This window comes from Rhinatrema bivittatum, chromosome 3 (assembly GCF_901001135.1).
Source record: "Rhinatrema bivittatum chromosome 3, aRhiBiv1.1, whole genome shotgun sequence".
In the NCBI taxonomy this organism is placed as follows: domain Eukaryota; kingdom Metazoa; phylum Chordata; class Amphibia; order Gymnophiona; family Rhinatrematidae; genus Rhinatrema; species Rhinatrema bivittatum.
The window spans coordinates 479646710-479663527 of NC_042617.1; the positions used below are offsets into that span (position 1 = coordinate 479646710).

Below are 16818 nucleotides of genomic sequence, written 5' to 3' on the forward strand. Positions count from 1 at the left end.
GGGGAGAAAAATTACCTTGGAGATCATATGGATCATCATTACAAGGATGGAAGGTAGTTTGATTCCTGTAGTTTCAAGCCTGTGCAAATTCTCTTCTGATGTTACAGCCAAGATTTCACTTCAGGATAAGAAGATGGATAAGATACAAGGGGAAACTACTAATATTGGGAATCAGATTGCTGGATTGCAGACATTTAATCTGGCATTCATGAAGGATAACTTTGCCTTATACCACAAAATGGAAGTAAGGAATCTCAGGCTACTGAACTTTCTCTACACCAGTTTCCTAGCTCCACAAGAAATCCTCAAGAAATATAAGAAGAAAATAGTTGGGATACCAGAGGAAGTTTCCCATTTGTACTATATGTCTAAAGGAAAACTGGATGACAATCCTGAGGAAGGGGGTTTGGATATTATAACATCTTTCTGATAGTTTAGAATTGTCAGTTTCTTTGGAGAGTTCCGTGGAAGAGATTTCAACATGGGCAATACCTTTGGTAACCCTCTGTCATGAACTGATAAAAATTGGCTATTAAGATTTTATTTTAAACATAAAAATGCTTCTGTTTGTAGAACTATTTTTTCAACAGTCACAGAGATCTAAACTGGAATATAAAACATGAATCCTTATCTATAAGGAAATTTTATTACAAGAGAAGCTAAAAAGGAACCGATTTATGCATCAGAGAGGACGGCTGAGAGGAGGCAGGCTTGGATTTCTCAATAGGCACACTAAGCCTGTATTTAGAGTGGCCAAAATCTGGAGGTCAGCAAGCTGGCTGACGCTGTACTGCCTTCCAGCTGTGCTGATGCTCACTCAGCAGAGAACAGCCCACTGCTTCCTGATCCAGTCCCAGCCCCTCCCTTCCCAGGAGACATGCAGGAAATAGAAGAGGAGGAGATGAACCTGGAACAGGAATAGCAGAGAAAAGGAGAGCTACTCTGCTCACAAATATAGTCCATCCCCTCCTATCATTCAGGAGGTGAGGAGAGCATGAGCATGGAACAGCTAGAACAAAGGGAGATCATTTTAAGAAGGCTAGGAGGGGCTGAGTGAGGGATCATTAGGGGGTGAGGAGGGAGGATGGATGATGAAACGGGATCAGTGGGAGGGCTTGTATCTGTGTGTGTGAGAGAGAGGAAAATGGGGGGGGGGGGGGGGGAGAAGGCAGTGTTTGTGTGTAGTAGAGAGAAGGAATTGATGCTTGTGGGGGGGGGGGGTGTGTGCACGTGTACACTAAATTGGATTGAAAGAGAAGGGATGCAAGGTGAAGCAAGACCACAGCATGTAGGGGCACTTGCAACCTCCTTCTCTGTTCTCCTTCCTCTTTCTCCTCGGGTTCTTTCCCCAAGATCCTAGAACTTTCCTTGCTTCCTATCTTTCCCTTATCCTCAGATCCTGGAATCTACCCAACCCTTGTGACTTCCTCTTCCCTTTTAAGAAACCTAGAACCTTCTTCCATTTCCCTCTTCCCCGATCCCAAATCCCTGATCTTCTCCCATTCACTTCTTTCATCTTCTCCATTTCCCATCCTCATGCCTTTCTCCTTCTCCTCTTCTCCCCATCCCCTTTTATTCTTATACTTCTTCCCCTTCCATTTCTGGTCCTATCACCTTCTCCTCACCCCATTGCTCTTCCTCCTCCCTTATTTTCCCCATCCTTTGTCCTTTCTATATCCCTGAGACCTCTTCCATGTCCTGATAACTTGAGATCCCTTTTCCTCATGTACTATAAAGTTTGCTCGCCTGCTAATTCATTAATTATTTTTACTTCTATTTCACAGTAGTTTACCTAATATGGTTACATCTGGTATCTTGGGAATTCATTGTTTTAATTACAAATATAAAAAAGAATGATAAAAGTTGGACCTTAAAGGATAAATGATTATAACCTTTGATATTTAAGGATGTTTCTGCAAACGAGTCTTGTGTAATAACTTTTTAACATAACATGACTTACAATTTGAGAGAATTACTCCTCTCTCACCTCCTTTTCCACCTAAAACCAGGAAGATATACAGTCTCTGCCAGTCGTGTGTATATCTAGATAGCGAATAAGCAGTGGGACTGGTCTGTCTTTCTTTAGGCCTTCCTGTTATACGTGCTATGATAATTCAGGGTGTTCTGTGTCATTTTTGTAGACATTGTGGTGACTGGCCTAGATCTTAATTTGTGCTAGAACTGTAGATATTATGGCTTGTTTTACTGTGTCAAATCAATAAGATATCATATGGGTAACCCACAGGCATAACTTCAATAGATAACAATACTACACATATACCTGTGTTTATTTTTAACACATTTTTATTAACTTTTAATTTTAACATAACTTCATAATTTAAATTACAATATATTAAAATTCACACCAGTGCTCTCACTCATACTACATTCACACACATTCCATCACCTATCACTAATACAACAAAATTTATCTACTGCTAACAATATTAAAATACACACACATACTAAAACTTAGATAGCACAGTATTTTCTATTATCAACAAGTATCCCAACCTATTGCCCTTTAAGTTGTTTCACTATTAATTCTTTTTATTCAATATATATTCCTCACCAATTGTAAACTACCATAGTTCCCTTCATGTTCCTCACAAATTATAAACTCCCGACGAAAAGCTTCCGTTTCACCGAGGTGGTTTCCTCAGGGGACTATTTTCAATTCATTCATTTCATTGGATCAGCCGGGAACCTCTCTGTTTGGTATGTGAATATTTGTTCCGTGCTATCAATAATGAGACACTCCTAAATACAAACATATATCTTATATCATCAGATAATAAAATTAATCAATATCATAAAATGCACTTAACTATGAATAATATATTTACCCAGTCACCAATATGAAATTCCAATAACTGCTTACCTATCCGTTTTTGTTTGATCCCTCAGGTATAACGCTCTCTGGCTGTATCTAGCTTTATATAACCTAACAAAATCATTAAATGCAATATATTAATCTACCACCATATGGCTTAAATTCATTCAATTCATTACTACAGTCATACCAACCTTCCAATAGTTATTAAATCCTACTATTTATATTTCATTAATTCCAAAAAGCATTATAATGCCTGAACTCCGTGCTGAACGCCGCTACTTGCACAGGTTTGCAGTCTCTATATCTTTAAGCTCTCATTCAAAAGACACCAGCAATATGTCACACGATAGTCTCATCTGAAAAAACAAATGTAATAGAGCTTATACCACCCTTACTGATATATACTCTTGATTAAGGCTTTGTATATTGTAAACAGAATCAGCTCACCTTCAATCGCGTCTTCCAAACTTACTGCACTTTCTCATCAAAAACGCCACGGCTGCGCACTACCTGTTCTCAAACCCCAATCAATTTAAAGAACTCTCCTCATGCTTCCATTGGTTAACCATCTAACACGTGGTCCATCAATACTCAAATGACTCCTCCTTCCTACATCTCTGTATCGTTCTTTAGCAAAAAGATACCACATTCACATCATAGAAACGCACTCCATTCTATTTCTTGGTTTAAATCCCCAGGGGACACTGTTCCCCACTGAAATATATATCGTTGTTCCTTTTTAGTCAAAACCTTCGTTATATCCCCTCCTCTCTTTAGTACAACTTGATTCAATATGCAGAATCTTAAATCTTGAACATCATGCCTTTTTTCTAGCCAATGCTGAACCAATGGAGCATTTTCCCTTTGTGTTCGTATATTACTAAGATGTTCAATAATTCGGACCTTAATTTTCCTTTTAGTATGACCTATGTAACAAAGCCCACATGGGCATACCACTACATAAATTACTTGAGCCGTTTCACAGTCAAATCTTTTAGACAAATAATATGTCCGACCTGTAAATGGTATTGTCAAAGATGATGTCATATATACATAGGGACAAACTACACAATGACCACATTGGTATTGGCCTCCCTGTTCATTCAATGATCCTGATATACTTAAATTAGTTGAAGTCAACATATCCCTCAAGGAACGTCTTTTCTTATAGGCAAAAATAGGAAAATCCTGAAGCACTCCACCATCTTTAATAATAGACCAATACCTATAGACAATGTCTTTAATTTGCATCACTTGATGGGAGAAGGGCAGTGTGCACACCATTCTATTCAACATGGTTCTATTACCAGTTATTAATAGATTCTCTCTATTAGCATAGAGAGCCCGTTTGTATGCTCTCTTTATGATTTTCCTCTTATAGCCCCTTTCCAAAAACCTATCAACCAATTCCTGTGATTTTAACTTGAACTCATCTACTGTTGTACACAATCTCCTTAACCTTAGGAATTGACTTATTGGAATATTCTCCTTTAATCGTTTGAGTTCTTTAAATTGATTGGGGTTTGAGAACAGGTAGTGCGCAGCCGTGGCGTTTTTGATGAGAAAGTGCAGTAAGTTTGGAAGACGCGATTGATTCTGTTTACAATATACAAAGCCTTAATCAAGAGTATATATCAGTAAGGGTGGTATAAGCTCTATTACATTTGTTTTTTCAGATGAGACTATCGTGTGACATATTGCTGGTGTCTTTTGAATGAGAGCTTAAAGATATAGAGACTGCAAACCTGTGCAAGTAGCGGCGTTCAGCACGGAGTTCAGGCATTATAATGCTTTTTGGAATTAATGAAATATAAATAGTAGGATTTAATAACTATTGGAAGGTTGGTATGACTGTAGTAATGAATTGAATGAATTTAAGCCATATGGTGGTAGATTAATATATTGCATTTAATGATTTTGTTAGGTTATATAAAGCTAGATACAGCCAGAGAGCGTTATACCTGAGGGATCAAACAAAAACGGATAGGTAAGCAGTTATTGGAATTTCATATTGGTGACTGGGTAAATATATTATTCATAGTTAAGTGCATTTTATGATATTGATTAATTTTATTATCTGATGATATAAGATATATGTTTGTATTTAGGAGTGTCTCATTATTGATAGCACGGAACAAATATTCACATACCAAACAGAGAGGTTCCCGGCTGATCCAATGAAATGAATGAATTGAAAATAGTCCCCTGAGGAAACCACCTCGGTGAAACGGAAGCTTTTCGTCGGGAGTTTATAATTTGTGAGGAACATGAAGGGAACTATGGTAGTTTACAATTGGTGAGGAATATATATTGAATAAAAAGAATTAATAGTGAAACAACTTAAAGGGCAATAGGTTGGGATACTTGTTGATAATAGAAAATACTGTGCTATCTAAGTTTTAGTATGTGTGTGTATTTTAATATTGTTAGCAGTAGATAAATTTTGTTGTATTAGTGATAGGTGATGGAATGTGTGTGAATGTAGTATGAGTGAGAGCACTGGTGTGAATTTTAATATATTGTAATTTAAATTATGAAGTTATGTTAAAATTAAAAGTTAATAAAAATGTGTTAAAAATAAACACAGGTATATGTGTAGTATTGTTTTACTGTGTGACACACTTATTTATAAATGATAACATCTACATGAGAATATTCATGTGTAATCATTTTATTTTATCTCTGATTTATCTGCTTTGTTGACTAGAGATGTGAATCAGAACCGGGATCGGTTCGGATTCCAGTTCCAATTCACATGTGTTTGTTTTTTCCATCGGGCAAAGGCTATTGGCGCCATTTTGATTACTGGCAGCCGATGGCCTGCATGCAGGAGATCGCTCCCGGACCCCTGCTGGACCACCAGGGGCTTTTGGCAAGTCTTGGGGGACTCTCCTGACCCCCACAAGACTTGCCAAAAGTCCAGCGGGGGTCCGGGAGCGACCTCCTGCACTCGGACCGTCGGCTGCCAGTATTCAAAATGGCGCCGATAGCCTTTGCCCTTACTATGTCACAGGGGCTACCGGTGCCATTGGTCAGCCCCTATCACATGGTAGGAGCACAAGATGGCGCCGGCCACCAGGTACCTGTAAAAGGTTTTTTGGGGGGGCGGGAGGGTGGGGGAAGCTAAGGGATTAGTTTTAAAGGGTCGGGGTGGGTTTAGGGGTTATTTTTGTGTGCCTTTTCCCGCCCTCCCCCAAAATGATGAGAGCCCCCACGATCAATATCGAGGGGTTTTCCTATCGTTTTGGGGGAGCCCCCGATTTCTGACGATTTTGAAAATATCGTCCGATATTTTCATTCGTCCGAAGCCCGATTCACATCCCTATTGTTGACATATATTTGATGTTTGCATATGCATATTGCTCTGAGTTGTTTCAGAATGAGGGATATAAAAATGAAAGAGATAACCCTTGAATTTAGCAATATACCTATATCTGGTTATTTAAAATACTTTTAACCTGCCCTATCAAAATTCCTAGGCAGCTTATATTAGAGGATTCAAAAATATAACATACAATAAATATAAAATTAAAAAATATCAGACCATAATAAATCATACACAAAATTAAAAACATAAAACAAATAAAGCATCCCTGTTCTATAAGATGGGCCCAATTGGTAAGGCTGTTTCTGCATACAAGGTTTCTTTAATATTTACTGTATGTGATATTGGGGGTACAGCATTGAATGAGTCCTCATTGTCCCACATTTTCTTGAACGTTTCTTAATTATACCACCTTCTAAATGTCTAGTAAGTGTGAAGCATGAGGTATATGATAAACAAAGTTGACTAGTTATCAATGATTTGTACTGATAAGAATAAGACTTCATCCAGAGTATTGTCTAGTTCTGGAAGCTGACTCTATAATAAGAGAGATTCTCAACCCAGTCTTCAGAATACACCTAACCAGTCAGGTTATCAGGATATCCACAATAAATATATATGAGATAGAGTTACATAAAATGAAAGCAGTGCATGCAACTCTATCTCATGCATATTCATTGTGGATATACTGAAAACTCGTCTGACTACATGTATACAAAGGAATGTGTTGAAATCCCTGTGAAAAGTTATAGACTCAGTAGAGAGAATCCAGAAGAGGGCTACCAAGGTGGTGCAGTGTCAGTACTGTGAAGTAAGAATGAAGGACCTAAATATGCTGTAGAAGAGCAAAGAAGAGGGGTGGGGTGTGCAAGGGTTATGATGTAGAAATTTTAAAATCTCAAAGGTATAAATAATGTACAAGAGGCTAGCATTTTTTCATTGTAAAGAAAGTTCTAGAATAAAGTGTCTATGCCTTGAGGCTAATACAGGCAGGCGTGAGTAATATACAGAGACATATTTTCACAGAAGAGGAGGAGGATGTATGCAACAGCTTTCTAGTGGAAAGGGGGAAATAAAGCAAATGTTGCTTACCTGTAACAGGTGTTCTCACAGGACAGCAGAATGTTAGTCCTCACATATGGGTGACATCATCAGGATGGAGCCCAATCACGGAAAACCTCTGTCAAAGTTTCCAGAACTTTGACTGGCCTCTACTGGGCATGCCCAGCATGGCACTAACCCTGCAGTCAGCAGGGGTCCCCCTTCAGTCTTATTTGAAAGCTACAGGCAGTGCCGAAAAATAAAATAAAACATTATGAACCCAACACAGCGGGGCGGCGGGCGGGTTTCATGAGGACTAACATCCTGCTGTCCTGTGAGAACACCTGTTACAGGTAAGCAACATTTGCTTTCTCACAGGACAAGCAGGATGGTAGTCCTCACATATGGGTGAGTACCGAGCTGAGGATGTCCGAACATGCACCAAATGTACCCAAAGGCATGCAACAGGCACAACAACTGGGGTAGAATTTGGGAGAGGGCATCCTGAACCCCACCAGGCAGGCGGAAGGGTGTAGATACGTCACGTAAATAAGTTGCGAAGGACAGACTGGCCGAAGATGGAATCTTGTCTTCTGGCTTTGTCCAAGCAGTAGTGGGCTGCAAAGGTGTGGAGAGAACTCCAGGTGGCAGCCCTGCAAATGTCAGGAAGCGGCACCGATCATAGGTGTGCTACTGAAGTTGCCATGGTCCTCACAGAGTGTGCTTTAACACGGTCTTGAAATGGAATGCCCGCTTGCTGATAGCAAAAGGATATGCAGTCCGCCAACCAGGAGGAGAGAGTCTGCTTACTCACAGGCTTTCCTAACTTGTTAGGGTGGAAAGAGATGAACAATTGAGTGCTTTGCCTGTGGGCAGCTGTACGGTCTAGGTAAAACGCTAGAGCACGTTTACAGTCAAGGGTATGCAGAGCCTGTTCTCCTGGGTTGGCATGTGGCCTGGGAAAAAAGGTAGGTAGTATGATGGATTGGTTTAGATGAAAATCCGAGTCAACCTTAGGTAAGAATTTAGGGTGAGTGCGGAGTACCGCTCAGTCCTGCAGAAGTTTAGTGTAAGGCGGATAGGTAACTAGAGCCTGCAATTCACTAACTCTGCGAGCTGAAGTGATTGCCAAAAGGAAAATCACTTTCCATGTGAGATATCGACGTTCACAAGAGTGAAGAGGCTCGAAAGGTGGTTTCATAAGTCGACTGAGAACCAGATTAAGGTCCCAAAAAAGGGCCGGAGGACATAATGGAGGCTTGATGTGGAGCAAGCCTTTTAAAAAGCGTGTTACAAGGGACATCCCCGATACCTTTATGGAAGGCGGCCACCGCACTGACATGCATTCTGTTGGAAGAGGGCTTTAGACCTGATTCCGACAAATGCCAAAGATAGTCCAGAAACTTCGGGAGTAGACAGGAAAAGGGGTCAAGAGACTGAGAAAGAGCACCATGACGTGAACCTTTTCCATTTGTAAGAGTAAGATTTTCTCGTGGAAGGCTTTCGCGAAGCAATCAAGACACGAGAAACTGGATCTGAAAGGTTAAGTGGTTGAAGGATTAACCTTTCAACATCCATGCCGTCAGGGACCAGGCTTGAAGATTGGGATGGCGTAGGCTCCCGTTGTTCTGAGTGATCAGGAGCGGGTCTTTTCCCAAGGGAATGTGCCTGCAGATGGAGAGATCCTGAAGTATTGGAAACCACACTTGGCGTGGCCAGGGAGGTGCTATCGGATCATGGTTCCCTTGTCCTGACGTAATTTCACGAGAGTCTTCAAGAGAAGAGGAAGTGGAGGGAATGCATAAAGGAGACCAGTTGCCCATGAGAGGGAGAATGCGTCTCTGGGCTGAGAGTGTTCGCTGCGAATGAGGGAGCAGTAATTGTCCACTTTGTGGTTCTGAGGGGACGCAAAGAGGTCTATCTGAGGATATCCCCATTGTTGGAAGATGGAGTTTGCTACTGAGGGGTTGAGAGACCATTCGTGCGGTTGAAAGACGTGACTCAGCTTGTCTGCCAGCACATTGTCCACTCCCGGCAAGTAGGTGGCCCTGAGGTACATTGAATGGGAGAGGACTTCCGCCCATATCTGCGCAGCTTCCTGACACAGAATGAAGGAGCTTGTGCCTCCCTGTTTGTTGATGTACCACATGGCCACCTGGTTGTCCGTCTGTATTAGGATGACCTGATTTGACAGGCGATCCTGAAAGGTCCTGAGAGAGCATATCTTATTGCTCGAAGCTCCAGGAAATTTATTTGGTGTTTGGCTTCCTCTGGAGACCAAGAGCCTTGTGTCTGCAGATCGGCTACGTGGGCTCCCCACCCAAGGTTGAAAGCATCGGTGGTTAGAATGATTTGAGGATTCGGAACCTGGAAGGGCAATCCCTGGAGGAGATTGGTCTGATTTTTCCACCAGGCGAGGGACAGACGGAGTGAGTCGGTGACGTGGACAATGGTCGACAGAGGCTGAATAGCTTGAGTCCATTGAGACCTCAGAGTCCAGTGCATGAGCCTCATGGCCAAGCGGGCCATTGGTGTGACATGGACTGAGGATGCCATGTGTCCCAGGAGGACGAGAAATTGGCGTGCAGTCACCACATGTTGAGACTGCAGTTGGTGAGCAAGAGACACGAGAGTCAGTGCTCGTTGTTGAGGCAGGAAAGCCTTTGCCTGTAAGGTGTCCAATTCTGCCCCAATGAACGATAAGGTTTGAGATGGGACTAAGTAGGATTTCTCATAATTGACGAGAAACCCTAATGAAATTAGAGTATGTTTTTAATTTTTGTTAATCAGAAATTTACACATGCTGACTTCAATGTAAAACTTATTACTTTGTTTTTGTTCAATGTAAAACTTCTTTTATTCTGTTCTATGTAAACCGCTATTTGTAGCGATAGTTACTGTTCTTTGTGAACCGGGGTGATATGTATATTATACAGGAACCTCCGGTATATAAATTAATTTAAATAAATAAATAAATAAATATGTAAGCTTAGACTGAGGGATGACAGAGCAGCTTGCTGAGTGGAAGCCCTGATTAACCAGTCGTCCAGATAGGGGTAGACATGAACACCATGTGTCCTGAGGAATGCTGCGACGACTACGAGGCATTTTGTAAAGACTCGTGGAGCAGATGCTAGGCCGAATGGAAGTACTCGGTATTGATAGTGCTTGAGGCCTACTAGGAATCTCAGGTATTTGCGATGAGCTGGACTTATTGCAATATGGGTGTATGCGTCCTGGAGGTCCAGAGAGCAGAGCCAGTCTCCTCTTTGTAGAAGAGGTAGAAGCGATCCCAAGGTGACCATCTTGAACTTTTCTCGCTGGAGGTACTTGTTGAGGGCCAGTAGATCTAGAATAGGACGGACACCTCCCGATTTTTTGGGGATTACGAAGTACTGGGAATAGAACCCTAGGCCTTGCTGAGAGTGTGGAACGGGTTCTATTGCTCTGGATTGGGGAAGGAGGAAGCCTTCTTGATCCAGAAGAATGGAGTGATCGGACGTTCTCCACATCTGCAGAGGTGGGGAGTCCAGTGGCAGGGCGAGAAAGTTCAGATGGTAACCCTGAGCAATGATTGCCAGTACCCATTAGTCAGGTGTAATTGAATGCCACATATTGTGGAAGTGGTACATTCGACCTCCCACTGGTATGTGCGACAGAGGAATCTGGCTGCTGCTCTCCAAGTGGAAGTCAAAAACCTGAAGCAGGCCCCGGCTGGGGAGCTGCTTGTGGTTTTTGTTTTCGGGTTTGGCGAGACTGAGGTTTTTGATAAGGTCTCGTAGCACGGGATCTGGCTGGTGGCGGGTATGACTTTCTTGGACGGTAGAACGACTTCTTAGAGTCCTTTCTAAAGGGCTGCTTTGAGGAGAAGTCGGAAGGCATTGAAGAGAGCTGTTTTAGGGTCTCATGATGGTATTTTAATTTGGCCACCGTCCGTTGGATCTGTTCACCGAACAGATTATCTCCTACACAAGGCAGGTTAGACAACCGATCTTGCACTTCTGGGCGAAGGTCAGAAGACTTGAGCCAGGCCCACCGTCTCACCGAAATAGCAGCTGCAGACACTCTGGTAAAGATGTCAAAAATGTCATAAGATGTTCTGATCTCATGCTTGCCTGCCTCAAAACCTTTGCTTACAAGGGTTTGCAGTTGGTCTTGGAATTGCTGAGGCAGGGAGTCTGAGAAGTCCTGTATCTGCTTAAAGATGACCCTGTTATATTGGGTCATATAAAGCTGATAGGCAGCAATTCGGGAGATGAGCATGGCCCCTTGGAATACTCGGTGACCAGTGTTATCTAGGAATTTTTATTCCTTACCAGGAGGGGTAGACGAGTGAGGTTTTGACCTTTTTGCCCTCGTTTGTGCAGACTCTACCACGACCGAGTGGTAATCAAGCTGTGACTTCTGAAAACCTGGGTCTGATTATACCAGATAGGTAGTGTCAGCTTTCCTGTGTACTGGAGCAATTGTTCCTGGATTTTCCCAGTTCTTTTTGAGGAGATCAAGAAGAACCTGGTGGACAGGAATAGAGGCTATTACCATGGGAGCATTCAGGAATTGGAGCAACTCCATCATCTGGTGCCTATCATCCTGTTCCGTCTGCAATTGAAAAGGAACCAATTCAGCCATTTCCTTCACAAAATTTATAAATGAGAGGTCCTCTGGATGAGAACACTTTCTACTCTCAGTGGGTGAAGGTGGTGATGGTAAGTCATCAGTGTCTGATGAGGTATCATCTCCCCAGGTATCATAAGGATCAACACCCTTTCCTCTAGGAAGTAGAGGGGGACAGGGTGGTTGGATACCTGAAGGTCCTGGTCTAGGCTCCGAATGAATCGGAGGAATTATCGGAGGCACCAACGATGGCATCGGAGGCACCAGTATAGGCATCAAGGGCATCGATGGACGGCTCGGTGGCACCGATGGACGTATCGGCACCGATGGTTGGATCGGTGGGGAGGGACGTATAGGCATCAATGGTTGAGGCATAACTCTGGATGGAGGAATGCGGAACGATATTTCTCCTCCCGATGATGCTGTCAGTGGGGAGGGTATCAGAGCCATCAGAGACCCGCATCCATCGGTGGAAAAGCAGCCATAAGCCCTTCCATCCTGGATAGCAGCGGTGCCAGCGCTGCCGGAACCAGGTCGATGATCGGTTCCACAGTCAGTGCTGGTGCCGGAGGAAACTGGAGACGTTGCATCGCCTTGGCGATGGCCTCCTGGACCATCCGGTCCAGTTCTTTTCGGAGACCTGGAGCAAATAGCCCCGGCTCCGGAACAGAAGAAGGAGGCAGAGCCATAGCCGGAGGGACCACTGTTAAAGGCGGAGTCGCGGCTCCCGATCGGGTGAGGGTTGCCTCGGAGACCCGGTCGCAGGAATGGTCGGTGCCTTTCCTGGACAGGGCTTCTTCAACAGCGGCTCGGACGATGGCGAGGTCAATGATTTCGCTCCCTCAATGGTCCGAGTTTAACGGTGTCAATGGCGATGTTTCTCCCTTTGATCCCCTCGATCCTGAGGGGGGAGTAGAGGCTGTCGATGGCCGAGAAGTCATCGATGCCAGTCACTGGTCGCCGGTCACTGGTCGGTGGTCGATGCTGGCGCAAAGTCGACGGTGCCGGTTCCGACGAAGTTGATGCAATGGACAGAGTCTGGGTTTGAGCATGGAAGAGAAGTTCCATCTTCTCCATTCTGGCCTTGCGACCCTTCGGTGTCATTAGGGCACATTTGGTGCAGGTCAAGACATCGTGCTCGCTTCCTAAACACATTACACAGACTTTATGGGGGTCTGTGATAGAAATGGTGCGGGTACAGTCCAGACACCGACGAAACCCCGACACCATGGCAAAAATTTAGCCGCGGTATGGTTGATGGCCAGTAGGCCGCGAAGGCCAAACACGATGGTAATCGATGGGAAATGGGTAAAAACTTACCGGAGTACCGCGGACTTATAAAAGGTAGAGGAGGGACCCCTGTGGGGCAATTTAACTTTTAGTAATTCCATGAGGAAAATTCCTGTCAGGAATCTCTTCAGAGCTCCTTTACTGCAATGCTACTGCTGTACGGAAAAAAGAAGACTGAAGGGTTGCTGGCTGCAGGGTTAGTGCCATGCTGGGCATGCCCAGTAGGGGCCAGTCAAAGTTCTGGAAACTTTGACAGAAGTTTTCCGTGATTGGGCTCCATCCTGATGATGTCACCCATATGTGAGGACTACCATCCTGCTTGTCCTGTGAGAAAAACAGTATCAGAATTTAAGGTGGCATGTGAAAAGCACAGAGGAGCCTTAACGGTAGAGAAATGATGGTAAAAGCCGAAGGACCAAGTACAGCAGCAGGATGGGGAAAATGGTAAGACTAAATGGGCCTTATGGTCTTTAACTACCATTAAATTCTATGTTTCTATTTATAATATCCAGAAAACAAATGTGAATTTGGAGGTGAGACACATTTTACACTTACATGACAAAGAGAAGATGTAGTCTGGTGACTCTAGGACAGAACTACCGTGCTGTATATTTGAGGTAAATTAATGAGGCGTGAATCCTTGAGCTGCCACAGATTTCAATATAACCTTAAGCAAGTCACCAGGATGTTAGTATCATCTTTTCCTTTCTTTCCTTTAGAATATGTCTCTTATAGTCCTAACAACAAAATAAAATGAGCCGCTAGGTGATTCATTCCCAATGTGTTGTCGTGTTTCTGAAATGCTGTCGTATGAGCTGGACACCGATATGGATGAAAGACAGCATGAGAATCAACATTGTTATTAAAACCACAGGAGATTGCTAAAAAAAAATATTCTCTAATAGTTTCTATTCAGGTTATTTGTACAATACCTAAATTAAGGAATCCATTAATTTGTGCAAAAGATATTGATTAAGGTTGTTCTGCATTTGAATTGCTTGTGGTACTTACTGTTTTGTTTTGTTTTTTTCATTGTTTGGTAGTGCTGTGGTCCTTGATGGAAAAATCTATGCTACTGGTGGGATTGTTAGCAGTGAAGGACCAGCTCTGGGAAACATGGAGTCTTATGACCCGAAGACAAATGCCTGGACCCTTTTATCAAACATGCCTTGCCCTGTGTTCCGACATGGATGTGTCGTCATCAAAAAATACATTCAGAGTGGTTGACCCTGTGGGATGCCGTTTGCAGAACTGGTTTTTGGCCTGCTTTAGCTTTTGAATCTTTTACAAAAAGAGAATTTAAAAAAAAAGGACAAACATAGACAATGAACACCTTGCTCTATACAAGTTTTGAATACAGTCTACATTGAATGTAGAAAATCATCCTCACCTTTTGGTGAACAAGGAGCAAATGGCTCTGTACTATGTATAATTGTTTGACTTACCAATACAAGCGTGTCACTAGATGCTGTAGTGGCACATGTTATGAACAAGCTGGGTGCAATAGGATTTTACTTATTTTTTAACTTGAGTTTTTGTGGCAGGGGGGAGAGAATCTGCATTTTGCTCCTAGAAGTTTACATTACAAGTGACAGTATAGATTAGTTATACGAGTACACATTACACACTGAGGTATTTGAAAGGATGTAATCAGAATGTTTTTGCCACCTTGATTCCTGCATTTGGTTTAACAAATTTACTTTTCAAGAAATGCACATGAGATATGGCTGGCAGGAGACTTAGATTGAAATGTCAGTCTTCCAGCAGATTCCAATGAATTTTCTAGGTCTCTAGTACAGTACTGTGTGCAAAAATAAAGCAAAGAAATAAAAAATAGACTATATCACACTTATGAAATTCTACATATCTAACAGTAACAGGACAGTGTGTATGTGTATGGCTTTTCTGCCTTCTCCCCTCTTGCCAGCAAACTCAATGGGACTTTATCTCTGTAATTCTGTATTGCAGAGATATTTTGTTAAGCTCTTGAACTTTTTAGAAATGTTTAAGCTAGTAGCTTTCACTGAAGGCTGTAAGATTTACAAGACATCAGCAGGGACCATGTTGTCACTTAGACATGCCGCATATTGGGGAATACACCAGGAAAAAAAAAAGCGTACAACATACCTCAACCCAGCAAGATATTGTATCATGGGCCTGTCGTAGCATTGGGGGTATGATATGACAACCAGGGTTTCTGCTCCTGAGATTTGGATTTTTTTTTAAACATTTATTGCCTACAATCTTGCTTCTTTAGGAAAAACATTTATATCTAGCTCTTATTTGCAATCCTTCCTAATTTTTTTAGACTTTTTTAAAGTGACTTCCAAGAGAAGATTTGGAAGTCTTACAGCACCGTTACTTTATTAAAAGTAAGAAATAGTTTATAGTTAGGGCAACAAATTTTTCAAGAAAAGTCTTTGGTTTAAGTTAACAGAGGCAGACACAAAATGATAGATGTGTAAAATTCTAGCATATGCGAAGCACAATGTGGTATGAGGCAGCAAAAAATGCATTCTTCAATCCAGAGACTTACTGTAGGGTAGACGTCTTTAAAAGGAAAAAATAAATTCAAGGTTCACTGAGATGTTAATAAGAAAACCTCATAATGGAGGGTGAATTTCTGTGGCCCTCTCCTTCCCCTTCTTCCACTGATGTGCCTCAGAAGAGAAAGAACCTTAACATTTTCCAATCCTAAACTTTATGTTCTAACTTTGTTCTGTAGCATTACAAATAATGCCAAATCATTGCAGAGGTGACTTTGAAAATGGCAAAGAGTAGCCCTGGCTTTTTTTTTTTATTATTATTAAATTACATTTGGGGTAGAACAGTATTTCAAAAGAGAATGCAGATGGCTAGCCCATCAAATTATTTGTATTTCATTGGTAGTATTTTCTAAAACAAACAAACAACAAAAAAAGACAATGGGAAAGAAAAAAAAAAACATATTGGCTATGGGGAAGCTATGCTATGATGCTAACAAAAATATATACTCGGTTGGGAAATAATCACTAAAAAATGTAAGGCTGTTCTTTAAGGAGCGTGAGAAGTTCCAATCTTTATGCAGTTGTTTTAAATATTATTCTTAAAAAAGTTATAAGCACAACAAAATTATATAAATAGTATGATATATGAAATATTTATGTCAGACAAGAAACAGGAGTGAACATACTGATCGGAGCACAATTTTCTAACTGCCTAGGGCAGGAATAATTTTAGAAGTTGGTGCGTTTCTTGCCTCCAAAGGAGGTGCTAGCCGACTAGATAGGACTCCACACGCATAACTTTTTCCAGTTTTGCTTATTCATATAATCACACTGTAGCAAAACTGACAGTTTTTGTGAACATAAAACAGGGATATCTGTAATGGCAATGTACATAGTTTATGTTTACTGTTAAGCTCTTGTTATATTATAATAAATATATTTATAGATCTAGATCCATTATCAATTGTGATACCTTCTTTTAAAATGTACCTTATTGTTTTTGTTCCTGAAATCCCTTGGCAATGCAAACATGAAGCATGACAGTAATTTTTCATCTTACTTCTAGAAGGCATTGTTTTATGCTACCAATAAAATGTGACATCCAGATTACAAACAAACCATAACTAGGACATTTATACAAATGGCTCAGTACTCAAGACTATCATATGACTGAGCTATGCACATTCGCTTAAAAATGTTCAAGAAATCTGAAGCCCTTTTTAAAA

At 41.7% G+C, this 16818-nt stretch overlaps 1 protein-coding gene across 3 annotated transcripts in view; it reads left to right on the forward strand.

Annotated features, from left to right (window-relative positions):
* Positions 1–16092, forward strand: part of KLHL29 (kelch like family member 29) — a 1215123-nt gene extending 1199031 nt beyond the window's left edge. For all 3 annotated transcript variants that reach the window (XM_029595999.1, XM_029596000.1, XM_029596001.1), the window contains one exon: positions 14150–16092. In XM_029595999.1, the coding sequence (XP_029451859.1) occupies positions 14150–14333 (184 nt within the window). In that variant the 3' untranslated portion in view covers positions 14334–16092. The remainder of the gene's footprint in view (positions 1–14149) is intronic.
* Positions 16093–16818: the final 726 nt, after the last annotated feature.